The sequence below is a fragment of the Bombyx mandarina genome, chromosome 04 (genome assembly GCF_030267445.1).
Source record: "Bombyx mandarina strain Sakado chromosome 04, ASM3026744v2".
Taxonomy (NCBI): Eukaryota; Metazoa; Arthropoda; class Insecta; order Lepidoptera; family Bombycidae; genus Bombyx; species Bombyx mandarina.
In genome coordinates this window covers 11,398,154-11,414,277 of record NC_143211.1, presented here as the reverse complement: position 1 = coordinate 11,414,277, position 16,124 = coordinate 11,398,154, and the positions used below count along the sequence as shown (strand labels likewise).

Below are 16,124 nucleotides of genomic sequence, written 5' to 3'. Positions count from 1 at the left end.
CCGACTCTAATACACGCTCGACATCTTCTATTAGAGGCTCTACTAAGATAACGTCCATAGCGTCGTTCATTTGGAACGGTCAAAATGGGACCCAAACTACCAATCCATTTATTTGGATACGTGGCATTTAAATAAGAAGGGACGTTTGTACCATAATGTGCAGGGCAGCCATCATTCTGTAGCCAATGGGATTCCCTTACCTTCTCAGGCACTTTTTCCACTAAGTCCAGGAGATCATTTTGCAAAAAATTTAAATAACTATGAGAAGATAAATTTGCCGGCAGTTCGAAAGGACAAATAATTATCCCGTTTAATATACCAGTCCAATAATTTACTTTGAACTGGTATTGCGACCTCTCTTCTCGCATTAAATTTGGATTCGAGAGTTGTCAGCTGTGCATATTATGCATATTATTATTAAAGTATCCGTCTTTTTTTAAAGTAGATTCGTCGCTCCATAGAATTTACCCAAAGAATTGTGGATCTTCTTCTATTTTTGCAAGCATTTGCCGACAAAAAAACAATCTTGCATCTCTCGGTTGCAGAGCTTGGACGCGTCTAATATGGCAAGGATGATATTTATTTATTTTCAGTACACGGTGCACGGACGTTTTCGGGATTCCAGTACGCCGTGATATTGTTCTTACAGAGGGGTCTTGCTGAATTTCGTCAAGCACAATGTCTTGAGTATTGGCATGATCAATAATTAAGACTTAATGGACTGGTATATTGAACGGGATAATTATTGGTCCTTTCGAACTGCCGGTAAATTTATCTTCTCATAGTTATTTAAATTTTTTGCAAAATGATCTCCTGGACTTAGTGGAAAAAGTGCCTGAGAAGGTAAGGGAATCCCATTGGCTACAGAATGATGGCTGCCCTGCACATTATGGTACAAACGTCCCTTCTTATTTAAATGCCACGTATCCAAATAAATGGATTGGTAGTTTGGGTCCCATTTTGACCGTTCCAAATGAACGACGCTATGGACGTTATCTTAGTAGAGCCTCTAATAGAAGATGTCGAGCGTGTATTAGAGTCGGTGGCAGACAGCTTGAACACCTGTTGTGAATAAAGCTTGATTTATGTACACCCGATTTTTTTTATTATTATTAAAATTTATTAAGACTTATTTTTTATTTTTAGTCGTATTTACTCTTTTTGCATCTCAATAGCAATAACTTCGTAGTGGTATTAGATAAAAAGATGTATGATACCATTTTGTAAGCGGTATGAGCTGCGCATTTTTTTAAAATAGCTGGCCACTTACGTTTTCATACTTTTTTTTTACATGAAACACTCTCAAACTACGCCAAAATTATTTTGGTATCAAATTTCAGGTTAAAAATTAAAGTTCTTATTTTGTTTTTGAAAAAAGTATCATAGATACTTATATTATTTAATGTATTTCTAGTAGTATATTCTATCAGGAATAAGATGACACCAAAAACGCCACAAATTTCATAACTTTGTGGCCGTTGTGCATATGAATGTGAAGTAAAGTAAAAATAACGTATGTTTTTCTAAAAAAAATCATATTTTGGGTATCACTTGGAATTATTTTTTTAGATATTTTTTTCTGAGCGCTGGAGAGCTGTCCCGTGCGGGGTTCAAGGATTATCCATTCATTCTGGGACACCCTGTATATAAAAGATTAGGCTGTATGGTGTGTTACCTTTGCCTTTCCATTTGGATAAATAAAACTACTACTACTCAACATACTGAACCTATATACCTACATAACCTAACATAGTACATCAATTATCATACCTACGGAAAAGTCAGCTAGTGATCTGAAGTGTAAAGTGAATTCAAGTTGTTAAATGCTACCTGTAATTTTAAACTTTATAAATACATAACTTAAATTTATAATTTGTAATAACTGTGCCAATACTTTCATTTCGAAGTGACATGAAAGATATGAATCCAAAAATAACATACATCCGAGTTTAGCAGTTAGAACTTTACCGAAATTTCACCTGTTAATTTCAAAAGTTTTATCCCATAAGCATTATTAACTATACAAACAATCTTGATCAACATGGTCCAGGTTTGATTTTTTATTTTAATAATATATTTCATGCTTGGCATAATCACACATTCTTTTAATTTATTCAGAATCACTCACTCATTATTCGAACATACTAAGCTCCAAAGACACTTAACAGGGAGTAAAATAATAAGCTTAAAAACTGAGTGTAGAGTAGATAAATTACTAAATCTACATCACGTTTGGATTGAACTTGTTCCAAACGTACCTCGATATACAAGCCAACTGTCATCTTCATGAGTACAGTTTGCGTCATAATAATATATATTATGTATATGTTGCTAAAATAGCACATTTAGAATTTGAATGTAATTTTTATTATAGGCCTGCGAAGAAACAGAACAACCAAACATCCCTCAAGCAATGAAATTATTAAAAGAAATGAATGTAAATGTACAACAAGTATCTCAGTTAGTCGATAACATGCTTGTCCGCGTGAAGAATGGAGAACTTTCAACAGACAAAGGCCTTAGTTTTTTGGAAATGAAATACCAAATGCTTCTTAGTTACTTGATAAATTTGACCTATATAGTATTAAGGAAGTGCTCTGGTGAAAGAATTGAATCTGATCCTTCCATTGATAGGCTCATTGAAATAAGAACAGTACTTGAAAAGATTCGTCCAATTGATTCTAAATTAAAGTACCAAATTGATAAGCTTGTCAAAAGTGCAGTTGTTGGAGCTGTATCAGAAGATGACCCACAAACCTACCGTGCTAATCCTAATAACTTAGTAAGTAAGATTGATAATTCAGAAGAAGAGTCAAGTGAAACCTCTGATGTAGAAGGCAAAAAAGAAAAAGTAAAATCTAATATTTATGTGCCTCCAAAATTAGCTGCAGTACATTTTGATGAAGTTTCAAGAACTGAAGCAGATAAAAAAATGAAAGAGAAATCGAAGAAACAATTTCTCAATTCCAGTGTTATGAGGGAACTTCGAGAAGAATATTCAGAAGCACCATTAGAAGTCAGCTCCGGGAATCATATTAAACAATCCATATCCAAATATGAACAGGAAAAAACTGAATATGAAGAAAATTATCTCACAAGATTACCTGTAACAAAAGCTGAAAAAAATAGGAGAAAAAAAGTAACCACAGTAGGGATGTTGGCTGATGAGATAACTGGCACAAGTAGTCAAAGAGTAGCTCGAAAACACAAAATGAAATCTAAAAAAGGAAAAGGATTCAAGAGAAGGCGTATACATTGAATTCATACCCTAAATAGTGACTGACAGGAGTCCAGACTGCAAAGTAAATAAGTTGTGTTCAGATAATAAGATATTGTCAATGAAATTAAAATGCCCATTTAAAAGTACAAGGTAAACAAATATGACTACACGCATGTAATGAATATGTAAAAAAATGAAATGACAATGACACCATGCTAATTTATTCCATTTAAGTTTTGGTATTTGTAAAAACAATGTACTGACATTGTTTATATATGTCTTCAAGTTGTACTATTGTTAAGTCAATATAAATTTTCAATTGTGTTTTATAAACAGAAAAATTGATCAAACTTAAAACAGATAGTGTACAAAAATTTGGAAAAACTTTAAATCTTTTTGATTAATTTCAATTCAATTATTGTAACTTTCTTCAGTAATTCTTTCAGTTAGTAGTAATTAGACTAATGACAAATAAATTTATAAAAAATCTAAAAGACTAATAATGGTATATTTAGTTAACAATATGTTATATATTTTCTTATATAATTTTAGTTGTTATATTAATTTTACCTTATTACCTTATTTAAATCTTGTGAAAAAACAATGATAACAATATTTCATATTTTCGTTTATGATCTCCGGCCATCAATAATAAATAATAGTTATACATATGTATATTAAGAAAGTAATATGTATCTGTATAGAAAACAGGGTAGTACCAAAATCTAAATGGGTTGAGATTGTAATTTTCATTAATATATTTATTGTGTTGTAGTTACTTTCACTATTTAGATAATTATTCTTTTTATATAGCAGTAAATAGGCAGACAGGTTCACAATCTGATGTTAAGCAGTCCTGAAGCCCATAGACAAAAAAATACAAATGCTGCTGCACATAGTTGATACATTAGATTGCATTAGCAAATGCCAAGCAAACGAAAAAGGATATATCTATATAGAAGTCTCCCAAAAAGGTAAATTTTTATGAAATATACAATTAAATCTTTACCATGCTATCCTTTTTTGGATGTTAAGCAGAAGCATTTAACTACATTGATACCTAATACAAATGTATACCCCTTAAGTTGTTGTATGGTATTGAAAAACTAAATTTATTTAATTTTTAAAAGTGGTTTTGTTAATTTTTGTTTATTTGTTGCGTTATTCTGTAATGATCTGCATGTTTTGATTTTTAATAAAATAATTTTGTCATTCGTAACCATTACTTTCAGTTTTGAATAGTTGGAAAGTCCTGAACGCACGTAGCAGGGTTGAAAGATTGGTATCTGAATAGTTTCATTTTCCGTATATGATCTATGGGAGTGTGAGTGTCGAGACACTGATAGTCCCCGGGTGGTGGAGCCGTTCCCCCATTTTGTGTTAAATGGGATCGAATAACACGATTGAGGAGCCATTTTGGCGAACCCATGGTCAACTGTAAAAAAAAAATTATTATGTAGCTACTGCCACTCGGAAACCGTCTTATCTTCTTTCTCATGGGTTAATAAACTAATGTTTTTTTATGATTGAAGTATCACCGTACTGGTGGCCCGGAGGCCTTTCTAGTTTCACCAGGACAGGTGGGCGAGCAAAGGCTCAGCCAGGAGGGGTGGGATTTGCTAACAGTTGCCCAAGCGCCAACGAAGGAGACCTAACAACTTAAGAGCAACTGCTTCGCGAATGAATCTACTACCGGATCAGAATCGCGACCCGCTGAGAAGATCCGGCGAGAAACTCAGCGAGCTGATGCATGGGTTAGGTGACAGGTCGATCTCTTTGTCGAGTTCGACGAGTACGGTTACCGGGGTTCCTCACCCTGCTCCTAGTGTTAGAGCTGAAAGTATCTAATGCAAGAGTTATTGGATCTGATGGATCCGTAGGGACATGTGAAGCATTGTATAAATCCCTAGTCTCTGTGTTCTACACAGCCACCATTGCCTTTATTTAACACAAAATCAATAAAACAAAGTAAGTAGATAACGGCTCGGCTATGCTCCTGGTATTGATAGCTACCCTGGGTGACAACGGCTATTCGCCATCAGAGGGGATAGCCACTTTAAACAAAGATTTCGGTTTCGTAAAAGTTGGCCGCGTCCATTGAATCTGGCAGAGGAGTCCGAAGCCCGCTAAGTCCGTGCTGTCACCTCATGCCCCGGGATACACGGCTGGGTCAGAACCAGCGTGGCTTGGGAGCAACACTTGGTTGGTCTGTTTCAAAACTGTAATTATATATTCTTCCACGCCAATCTCCATGCCTACGTATGAGGGGGGGGGGGGGGAGGAGTCTATCATAAATCCCTTTTTTGTCATCTAGACAGCAACGGGTTGAAGCGATGAGAGAAAGCTCTTTCTTGAGTCCTAGCGCACGTTTTTGCCAAGTGATGCTTTCGCAGACGGTGAACATCGTCAGTCGCAACTCATCTCTAGTAGATACGAAGCTTGGCAAGGATAAGTCGCTTGTACCCATTTTTATGATGGTATAATGCTGCCCCTACCATACGCAGCGAACCGTATACGTGTACACTACTGTGCCCTAGTCCCATCCACCAAGTTGGCAGTTTACCCTTACTGTCACTCTGATGACGTGACTTTTTTTTATTGCTTTTGTAGGCAGACGACCATACGGCCTACCTGATGGTAAGTGGTTACCGTCGCTCATGGACGTCAGCAATGCCAGGGACAGAACCAAGCCGCTGCCTACCATTAAGTACTCTCCGCAAGCCTCATTTGAAGAAGGACATGTCATAGCGGTCGGAAAACACCGTGGAGGGGAGTTCATTCCAAAGCCGGATGGTACCTGGCAAAGAAGATTTTTGGAAACGCACTGTCGATGAACGCAGCGGTTCCAGATAATATGGATGAGCTCTGCTCCGATGGCGGGTGGTGTGATGGAAAAAGGAGATGAGGGGATCATCTCGAATAATTCCTCACAGCATTCCCCATAGGACATATGGTACAAAACACAGAGAGAACCGAAGTCCCTCCGTAGACCCCGAGGTTTCAAGCGATCCGCGAGAACTGGACAATCGATGATCCGAACACTGCAGTGCAGATACTTTCCGAAGCTTTCGTGCTTGATCAGCATATACACAAAACGGTGTCGGCAGATACGATTTAGCCAGTCCCAACCAGACCTGGCGAATCTCCTCCACCGTTTGCAGGCCAGATATTGGGTTGGTAGTCGCATGGAAAACAAACCCTTTATTCAGTTTGCCATTAGATAGTGCGATCACGAAATAAAAATCGATCGGTTTGGTAATAAGTAACGAGTGATCGACCTGATCTCTAATATAATCCCTGTGGTCATAGGTGATGGGGCAGGTATCTTTTTTTTTTCAGGCTGGGGGCTGAACCTCCTACGAGGTCCCCACGAAATATATGCGACTGAACGGTTCGCAAATGTTCGGTATTTAGGTCCCTACCCATTAAACGACTACATTCTCGCGCAAGCGTTCCATTCCCTCGAAATCAGAACATGGGCGGTGTAAGGGGGTTTGCCGTGGTCAACACTGCAACCAAACGTACGGCTCACACCTATGACGCCCGGTAGACGGATTCTTCGAGGCGAAACGAAAGCTCTAGAACGTCGGCCGTCTCAGTAGGACGCGGAGCTGTTGATGTCCTGGGATACCCCACTTGGTCGGAACCAGCCTGTCGGGTTGAGACTCGATACTCCACCGACCGGTCGTTCTTATGATGTCACTCCTAAGCGGCACGCTAGAGTGCTGGTAGTCGCTTTCACTCCTAATTTATTCGTTGAATTTAATGCTTACCGGCTTTATTACGGATGGGAATGGATTCCTATAGTCGTTCTTTTGTGTGCTGACATAGTCCATAACTCCGAAATCCGTCGGCAGTTGTGGCAAATTGGCACACTTCATCAATTTATTTCGACCGGGTGTACTGTAAATACGTTATGGTATTGTAAAATTTTTTAATGTAATTCTGTTATTATGAAACGGTAATGTAGGTACTCACTCTGTGCATGGATAGGAAGTAAAGTTAACCAGAGGTCTAAAGAAATATAACGGATCAGTTTTAGTGCTAATTTGTGCCAGCATATAACGAGTTTCTGTGGTCTTAACTCCTTGATCATCATCTCCCCAACGTACATATGTACTCAAGTGGTTACTCAATTTATCTCTATAAACGTAATTATCCTTTATTTCTGCGTGGGTCGCATAGTCCCAGTTTGCGACTTTCACTGAAGAGCTGTATATATTTTTTGAAAACAATATTTGCTGAGGCTTTTTTGCCATTGGATTTTTAGTTCTCATTTTGTCAAAAGTGAATTCGTGTGCTAACAATTGTTATTATTTTCGTAGTAGAAATTGAATTTTAAAATTCGGAGCTCTCAAACTTTCCTTTCGATTTCCTAAGCATAGATAATATACATACATATATTAAGTGTATAATCTATGATACATACTTAATATTTATCCTTAGGGTGTCTGCAGACGGTACGATTTAGAGATCGTGACTTCTGTCCGTTCGCTGCTATGTATTAGTGAATAATCTAACCCTTATGATTATGAACTCCCTATGCGCATTACCGCCTAAATGCCATAGACCTATAATAGTATCTTCAGTGCTAAATCCTAAATAAATCGGTTACATTTATGTATTATCTATGTCGGTTACCAAATTTGAATCGAATTCAAAATCATTTTTTACAAATCGCTGCCAAAGTTTTTGACGGTGATGTCAAAAATTTTATTTTTTCATAAAGTTGTCTTTATGGGTTTAAAAAGGGTTGTTGTCAAATACATACCGATTTATGTAGGTGTAAATAATTTTTCCATACAGTGGGAGGGGCATCGTAAAACGCGTCAAGTCTGTCCCCTCTACTACATGCTTAAGAAACGTTTGAGATGAAGAAGAAGAAATAAAGTATCATGTTCTATTTTTAATATAGCGTTTGTAGACAATGAAAAAGACTTGGATCGTAACATTATGTTAGATTTCTCACTTATAGATGGTTACCTAAGCTAATGTAACGCAGAAAAGACTATAAATATAACGAACAAATACTTTGAACCGTGGTGTTCAAATTTCAGCAGTATATGTAGCAGTGTTATAGATTAGAACACATACTACAGAACTACTTTGGATTCTGGTTCGTTGCAGCCACAATCTTAAGATCTTACTGTTGGTAGGACCTCTTGTGGGTCCGCGCGGGTAGGTACCACCACCCTGCCCGTTTCTGCCGTGAAGCAGTAATGCGTTTCGGTCTGAAGGGTAGGGCAGCCATTGTAACTATACTGAGATCTTAGAACTTATATCTCAATGTGGGTGGCGCATTTACATTGTAAATTTCTATGGGCTCCAGTAACCACTTAATACCAGGTGGGCTGTGAGCTCATCCACCCATCTAAGCAATTAAAAAAAAGAATATGACTGAACTTCTACTACGAATGGAAGTAGTTTTTATCATTATATTTTTCTACTTTGGAATAGGCATCATATAGAACGTCGACGTTCCGGTTTCAAACATAGATCAGTTTTTAGGTGTCAAGGTGTATGGTGGCATTTACTTAATCTATAGGGTTACCTGAAATTAGCTGAATGAACTCTAGCGAGTCTACGTTCATAACATTAAGTTTAAGAGTGTTACTACAGCTTATTGTTATTTGGAGGAAGTGTGGAGATGTTAGATATCAGATCATGCTTAAAAATAGGATCAAACTGGGACATTCACTTAGGAGCATATTTTTTTTGCCGAAAATCGGTATTTAAAAAGAAAAGCACAAAAACTTGTATATCTCAAAAAGTAATCACTATCGGCTAGGGTCCATAATGACAAAATCTATTGCAAATAAGATCTACTTTTGCCCCTCCAAGGAAATGTATCGAATTTCAGGTAGCCCTGTATATGGCCGGTTACCATTTAAGACCGAATGGATCCTGGGCCATTAAGTCCAATAAAAGGAAAATCAAAATGGTGCCATTTTAAAGGATTGCTTGAATCCTCTGGGTCCAAGGAGGACTTCGGTTCAGTCTGTGTTTTATACAGTATATCCGTGAGGAATGCTCTAAGGAATTGTTCGAGATGATTCCTTCATCTTCATTTTTCTATTGTACAGCACGTGACAGGAGCGCAGTTCATCCATACTATGTGGATGTGCTTACCCTCAGGTGGACGGTATACTCGTCAACCTACCAAGGCAAAAAGGAATTGCCTTTGCACAGTCAATCCATTTATCATAGTGCTAAAGAGTAGTATTTACTAGGTATACACAAATACAGGTACGACAAGTCACACAAAGTCCTATTGCACTTATAAAATAACAACGACTCAATGTAGAACAATTTTATTCGATTGTTTTTAAACTACTGCAACCTAAATTAATTGGCAGTATACAATTCAGCATCCATCACATTTTGCGCAACACTTTCCTCGGCGCAAGATATAATAACTTCAAAGAATTCAAAAAAGGTCATATGAATGTCTAAATTTATTATTTTATTTGTGTTTTTATCATAGAGATGGGGAAAAATTTTAGAAAAAATGTTTAAAATCGATTTACTTGATAATTGAGCAAAATTAAGCAATTTGAACTCATTGCTTTCCCACAAGAGGACTTTTTCTTCATTTGTTTCAAAATTATGATAATCTGAAAAAAATTTGTTCACGTTACATACACACCAACACAATCACACTGCTGACAAGCTTATTAATAAACTAAAACCTAAGCTACGTTAAAACTGTGAGATTTGAGAAGTAAACAAAATATATTAGATGTTTTCTTGAAATAAACAATTTTTATTGAACTACAAAAAAAAATTATTTTAACATTCGTATTTTTTAGGTATTTACTGGTTAATTAATTTATAAGGTTTACCAGTGACAAATGTAATTTCATCGCTGAAAAGAAAAACGTTTCGACCAATTGGTATAGTCTCGTTTGATGTTTCAATAATCTTTATTTCACTGTCGTCTAAAATGTGCATGCTTCGTCGAATTGCACATAAAAAATTCCTGACAGTATGTGGTTCGCCAATTGCTTTGTATAATTCGTAAGATCCTTTTAGAGGAATGTAATTGATATATGCATTTGAAAGCCTTCCTGTAATTAAATTAATAGTTTGAAAAATCATGTGATGATATTATGAAGATTGATGTTTGATGATTACTCTGACAGACCTTTGCATCTACCAACATTTGGCCAAACATCCTTTTCTATAAACTGTCTTAACGCAGTCGACAGAAGCGTGTCTGGTTTTGTTTTAGGAAGCTCTTTCAATGCATACAACTTACTGGCCACAGATATTATACTGTGTAGAAATTGCCAAAAATATATTTCTTCAAAAGGATTATGTGGTGTTCTCGCTAACCATTGAGGATTTTTGTGGAAAATTTTATCGATTTCAACAAGTGTTAGGCCCTTCTCGTGTACATTGCAATCGAAAAATAATTGCCACAAGCCAAATCGTATTAAAACCGGTGTGAAATTAATCTCCTCTTTATTGAAAATTGTAGCATACTTGTAATAAATCACTTTTAATTCAGTTTCATAACACCGAAGTGACTTTTGTAGAGAATCTACTTCAAAATCTATGAAGTCTTCTATACTGAATGGGTAAGTATTGTCGTAAGGCATTGTATTTCTCCTTAGCTCATTACGATATTGTGACATGTTACTCTCCAAGTAATCATTAATTATTTTACCCCTGTTTTCCATTCCTTTATCAATATTTTTTATAGCTTCTTCTACATGGTATGCAAGTCCGATAGTGTGATCAGCACATATATCGAATAAAAAAGGTTCGACTTCCTGACAATGTTTTTCTTGTTGCAACAATTCGCAACAATTTTCCTCGGGCGCCATATCACTTAAATTATCGTTAAGAAAAAGTTTTTTATGCTGCAGAACAAGGCCATTGTTGGTCACAAACTTTCCTGCTCCGTTCTTCTTGTTATTTTGAAATTCTCCTCTGTAGTGTGAACTCGCGCCAAGCCCCAAATTCAAAATACCGTAGCCATTACGCTGCCCCTTAACCCAGAAGCCTCGGTATATATTTATGGATGGTAAAGATAAAGAATTATTATTATAGGCATCCCAAATGTAAATACCATAGCCAGACATGGTTCCATTTTTCCATTCACCACTGTAAAACTAATTTAAACAATTTAGAATTAGGAACCTAAATACAAAGTTAATGTTTGCGATAATGTATTAAATTTACTTAATATTATTAATTTACATCGTGGTTTGGCCAGATCATTAGTCCTTTTCCTTCTCGAAGATATCTGTCCCATTCTCCTTTATAACCGCTTGTCGTAGAGTACTCTCGAGATCCAAATCCATGACGCACGTTCTACATTTATTAATAAAAAAATATTTAAACAAAAATATTGAAAAACCTTATCTACTTAGCTTAGCTTACACTTTTCTGTATTTGCTAAACTTTTAAAAGACACACGACAGAGTGATTTTAACCTTAATGCAATTGAAATTTCTGCCGAATTCAGAATGGAGCTTGACTTCTTCATTAAAATTGTATTAGAAGGCAGTTAGTTTTAAAATATTGAAGCTTAAGGAGGTTTTCGAGCCACCGTTGCAACTACTTACTAATATATCTAGGGCACAAGATATATACTATGCACAATATACCATAACTTTATATACGTCTAAAATTTTATGCTGTCTGTTTTCGAACAATCCGTATAAATAATAAGTTAAGGGTTTTGTACCAGAATCCTGTCTGTTTATACCTCCAAGTGATTAAGCATTCGAGTCTGATGTCTAGGGTAGCCGTTATTGAATGCATCGAACCTTTTATTGTCCCTTTCGGTGTTAAGTGGTTACCGGAGATATAACAGGGAGATTACTACCACTCACTTTAAGGGATCCAGCCAAAACCACACGGCGTTAAAAAAATACCAGAAAGAATGACATTTAAATGATAATTAAAAAACGTCATTATTTCAAGTTTTTGTATGAAAGGATTTTTTTGAGTTTCATTCTTTGGAATAATAAATAACATAGAGAGAGTGAAGTCATATTATCATCTTAATCGTTTTATATCTACCTACAACAGCCTGGTGTTAGAGTGCCTGGAATATTTTTCGCGCACTTGCAACTGTAGATTATGTCAAAATATAATTAACTAGCGACCCGCCCTCGCTTCGCTTCGGAAACATTAAAACACACATGAGACCAAAAAAAAAATAAAAAAAAATAAAAAAAAAGTAGCCTATGTTCATCAGGGACAATGTCGGCTTCTAATGGAAAAATAATTTTTCAAATCGGTCCAGTAGTTTCGGAGCCTATTCGAAACAAACAAACAAACAAATCTTTCCTCTTTATAATATTAGTATAGATAGGAAAGCTCGAAGAGTCCGTATCAAAACTGGGAGTCACGGGTACAATCACAATTTTTTCACCAACTGAACCGTTTTTGCAGAATTGTAACCAATTCATTTGTAGCTAAAGATATAGAAAATTGTATCTGCTGATGGAAAACTCTACTGTGTAATCTACGTTATTACAAGATCCGGTAAATAGGACGTTATCCAAGGGTTTTTTTTGAAAAAGAAGCACAAAGTTCCTTAATCACACCACTTTTGTATCACCATCCCAAAAGTTCTTACTGGTGGTAGGACCTGTTGTGAGTCCGCACGGGTAGGTACCACCGCCCCGCCTATTTCTGCCGTGAAGCAGTAATGCGTTTCGGTTTGAAGGGTGGGGCAGCCGTTGTAACTATACTGAGACCTTAGAACTTATATCTCAAGGTGGGTGGCGCATTTACGTTGTAGATGTCTATGGGCTCCAGTAACCACTTAATATCAGGTGGGCTGTGAGCTCGTCCACCCATCTAAGCAATAAAAAAAAGTTCTATCATAAAACATACATGTACATAAATATAATAATTAATTCTAAAAGCTAATATTTGTAAATTTAAAACGGCATTTTCATATTTGAACTCTTAGCCATATTACGTGATTCCATTGTCCGTCATATGAATTTTTAAATGTTTCCGAATAATTCATAACGCCTCTTCCATGCTTAGTTCCACAGTGCCAATCGCCCAAGAAACAACGCTGACGGCGCGAATCGACATAAAGGCCTTTGCCGTGACGAAGATTGTCACTAAAATCTCCTTCATACCAAGTGTCATCTTTCCATCTTATCAAACCTTTCCCATTTATTTCGTTATCTTTGAAGTGGCCCTACAAAAACAATCATTGAACCTGTATACATAATTTTTTTGGCTAGCTCTTAGATAAGTAGTAGGTTTTAGATAAGTATGTTTATTAATCTTCTGCTCCAACCAAGTAAATTGTTCCGTCTGCCCACTGAAAACGACCTTCTCCGTGCATACACTTCATGGAAATGTTTCCCTCATATACATTTCCATTCTTAAACTTTATGACAACTCTTTCATCGGGACCATTCCACCAAACCTGATTTGAGGGATTATTCTGAAATGATGTTTAGATATTGTAGATCTTGTTTATTGTTATGTTTGTAAGTAAGTATTCACTTCAGTGTGTCAATAAACGGTGAATGCAACGTACGTGTCTATTAGTTACTAGTGGCGAACGCGGAAAAAAAAATCAATTTGTGGCTTGTTTGTTTCTTGTTTGGACTAATTAAAATTATATGAACATAATGTCGGTCGGACAGTTGAAAGAATTCGCGGTAAACAGTGGAAACTTTTCCTCATATGTTGAGAGATTAGAAATGTACTTTTTGGTGAATAAAGTGACTGACGATTTAAAATTACCCACATTAATTTCCGTTATGGGTGAGGAAGCGTACGATTTATTATTTATCATTACTTATATTATACATTAATATAAATAATATGCACGTAAAACTATTTAAAAGACTACGAACCTGATTACTAAAGTCATTAAATTCCATTTTAGAACGGCTTTTTTTAGTTTTCGAAGTTTTAGCTAAAATTAAACGTTTGTTTTAATTCTCTTTGCTTAATTTATAGTTAAAAGAAATGCAAACAAAACTAATGCCCAAACACTTTTTCTTGCATCGTATGGAAGATAAAAGATGAAATAAAATAAATTATATACTTCTTCAATTTAATATAAAAACAAATGTTTAAAACGTTAAATGTTCCACACGTAGGTACCGCCTCAACCCCGAAATGTCTCCTGTGTTACATCTGCCGAAAAAATACATCGATACATACCTACATTACACACGAGACAAGCTCATCCAGGCCCGAATGACAAATATTAAAATGAAAAATTTAAATGTTTTTTATTGGAACGATGTTCCTTATGGGACGTTGCGGAGGGGTACCCCAACCGGGAAAAAACGTCCGTAACGTAAGATTTTTATTAGTAATGCACACAGTGCACGACTTAACTTTGTAATAACATACAAAAAATAACATATTCATTCATTGACCACGATCTCAGAGCGTTCGTTTGCGCAATACTTATGCAAACAACCGTGAATGAAGTGTACCACAATAAGTTCGCACTTTACCGAATAACCGTGGGTTGTTGCGAAACCTCCAATTTTATTTTCTTTATACCTCAAATGAAACTTAAAATTAATATTTTTATACTAATATCCGGTGTCCCACGACACCACACATCTCTTCAACTAGATGTTCAGAAACATTTTAAATTCATAATTATGAATTTTGTACGAAATTTTCTATACTTATCAAAATCAGATTCTAAAACAAGCTTGGCTAGAATTAGAACAGATAGCTAAATCTTACCAATTGTCTTTTTCTTTTTACTAGTGAGATCACTTGGTGTTTTCTCAACTTTTGTAAGATTTTCATCTTGCTTAAGAGGTGTTAAAATTTGCCATGATTCTACAATACTATCTAACATAGATTCAAACATCAACGTAACAAGTTCTTTCTGTACTGAACCCTTAGGTCTGATAACGAGAGACGCATGGGCGGAGTCGTCAGTCGTAAGACGAATAGTTGATGGTCCTCTTGCAGTGGACTTAACATCAAATTCTTCATCGAGTTCGGATTTTTTTGAAAAAATCAAAGAGCTATCCCTTCGCGTGAGCGTTCGCTGTGAGTCAACGTAGTACATTTTTCGTTAAAGTAATTAATGCTTCTGATGAGGGAATACTACTACGAAGTGATTTGAAGTTTCATTGAATATAATAGTCAAATTAACAAGATTAAATTGCCAAAACTATTATTTGACACAGTTATCAAGGTCGTTCAGAATGAGATCTTACAGGTTAAGTGACATTGTCTATGGAATAAGGTTATCTATTTCTCAGAGTCCTTTAAAATACACAAACCTTCTGCTCTTTAGTCAATAGAAGTTTCATTATTTATTTAAATCTACTCTTGGATCAGTCACAGATTTGCGGACGTGCGGTTTCTGGCTTATAACTGGACCGACCCATATCTTCCCGTAGGTATTGTAAAAGGCTATTAAGGAATTTCAGGCTACTAGAGAACAGAACGATAGCATTCCAAAGGAGGGTGAGGTCAGACTGACGGCCGGTCGTAAAACTCATGCAAAATCCCTATGTAGGATGATATGAGGACATTCTGCGCCGACCCCTCTTAATGTGGCAAGATGAAAAAGAATACTAGCCACAGATTCTAGCATGAAAACCTAAATAAGAAAATAATCTGAAGTCTGATATAAAAAATAGCAGAATTCTTTAACCCCTATTGTTTATCTATTTGCATGAAACAAAAGTTCTTGGAATCTTAATGTTGGGCTGGTATCATAATCCATCCTGTTTCACGCCGAATCAAAAGGCAGGGTAGCTATTGTTTCTTAAGATGAGCTGGAATATTTACGATATTATAATAAAGCTAATAAAGAAAATTGCATTAACATATTACTAGGCTGCACTAAAAGTATCGGGAATGGAATATTTCCACTATTCCTGTCATATTAAAATCTTTTTAATTAAAAAATCTTGGTTTTAAAAATCGA

The 16,124-nt window shown here is 36.0% G+C and overlaps 3 protein-coding genes across 3 annotated transcripts; 1 reads left to right on the top strand and 2 right to left on the bottom strand.

Annotated features, from left to right (window-relative positions):
* Nucleotides 1-1,686: 1,686 nt before the first annotated feature.
* On the top strand, nt 1,687-4,439 carry LOC114248339 (neuroguidin). The gene is made up of 2 exons (XM_028181551.2): nt 1,687-2,050; nt 2,375-4,439. The coding sequence occupies exons 1-2, from the start codon at nt 2,042-2,044 to the stop codon at nt 3,257-3,259; spliced, it is 894 nt and encodes a 297-aa protein (XP_028037352.1). The 5' UTR covers nt 1,687-2,041; the 3' UTR covers nt 3,260-4,439.
* LOC114248359 (uncharacterized) lies at nt 2,600-7,600 on the bottom strand. The gene is made up of 3 exons (XM_028181572.2): nt 7,199-7,600; nt 6,994-7,123; nt 2,600-4,655 (listed from the first exon to the last, which is right to left on the bottom strand). The coding sequence occupies exons 1-3, from the start codon at nt 7,495-7,497 to the stop codon at nt 4,449-4,451; spliced, it is 636 nt and encodes a 211-aa protein (XP_028037373.2). The 5' UTR covers nt 7,498-7,600; the 3' UTR covers nt 2,600-4,448.
* Nucleotides 7,601-9,565: 1,965 nt separating this feature from the next.
* Nucleotides 9,566-15,701, bottom strand: LOC114248358 (uncharacterized). The gene is made up of 8 exons (XM_089740392.1): nt 14,921-15,701; nt 14,065-14,126; nt 13,497-13,646; nt 13,164-13,394; nt 11,426-11,539; nt 10,365-11,337; nt 10,063-10,287; nt 9,566-9,834 (listed from the first exon to the last, which is right to left on the bottom strand). The coding sequence occupies exons 1-8, from the start codon at nt 15,252-15,254 to the stop codon at nt 9,566-9,568; spliced, it is 2,358 nt and encodes a 785-aa protein (XP_089596518.1). The 5' UTR covers nt 15,255-15,701.
* Nucleotides 15,702-16,124: the final 423 nt, after the last annotated feature.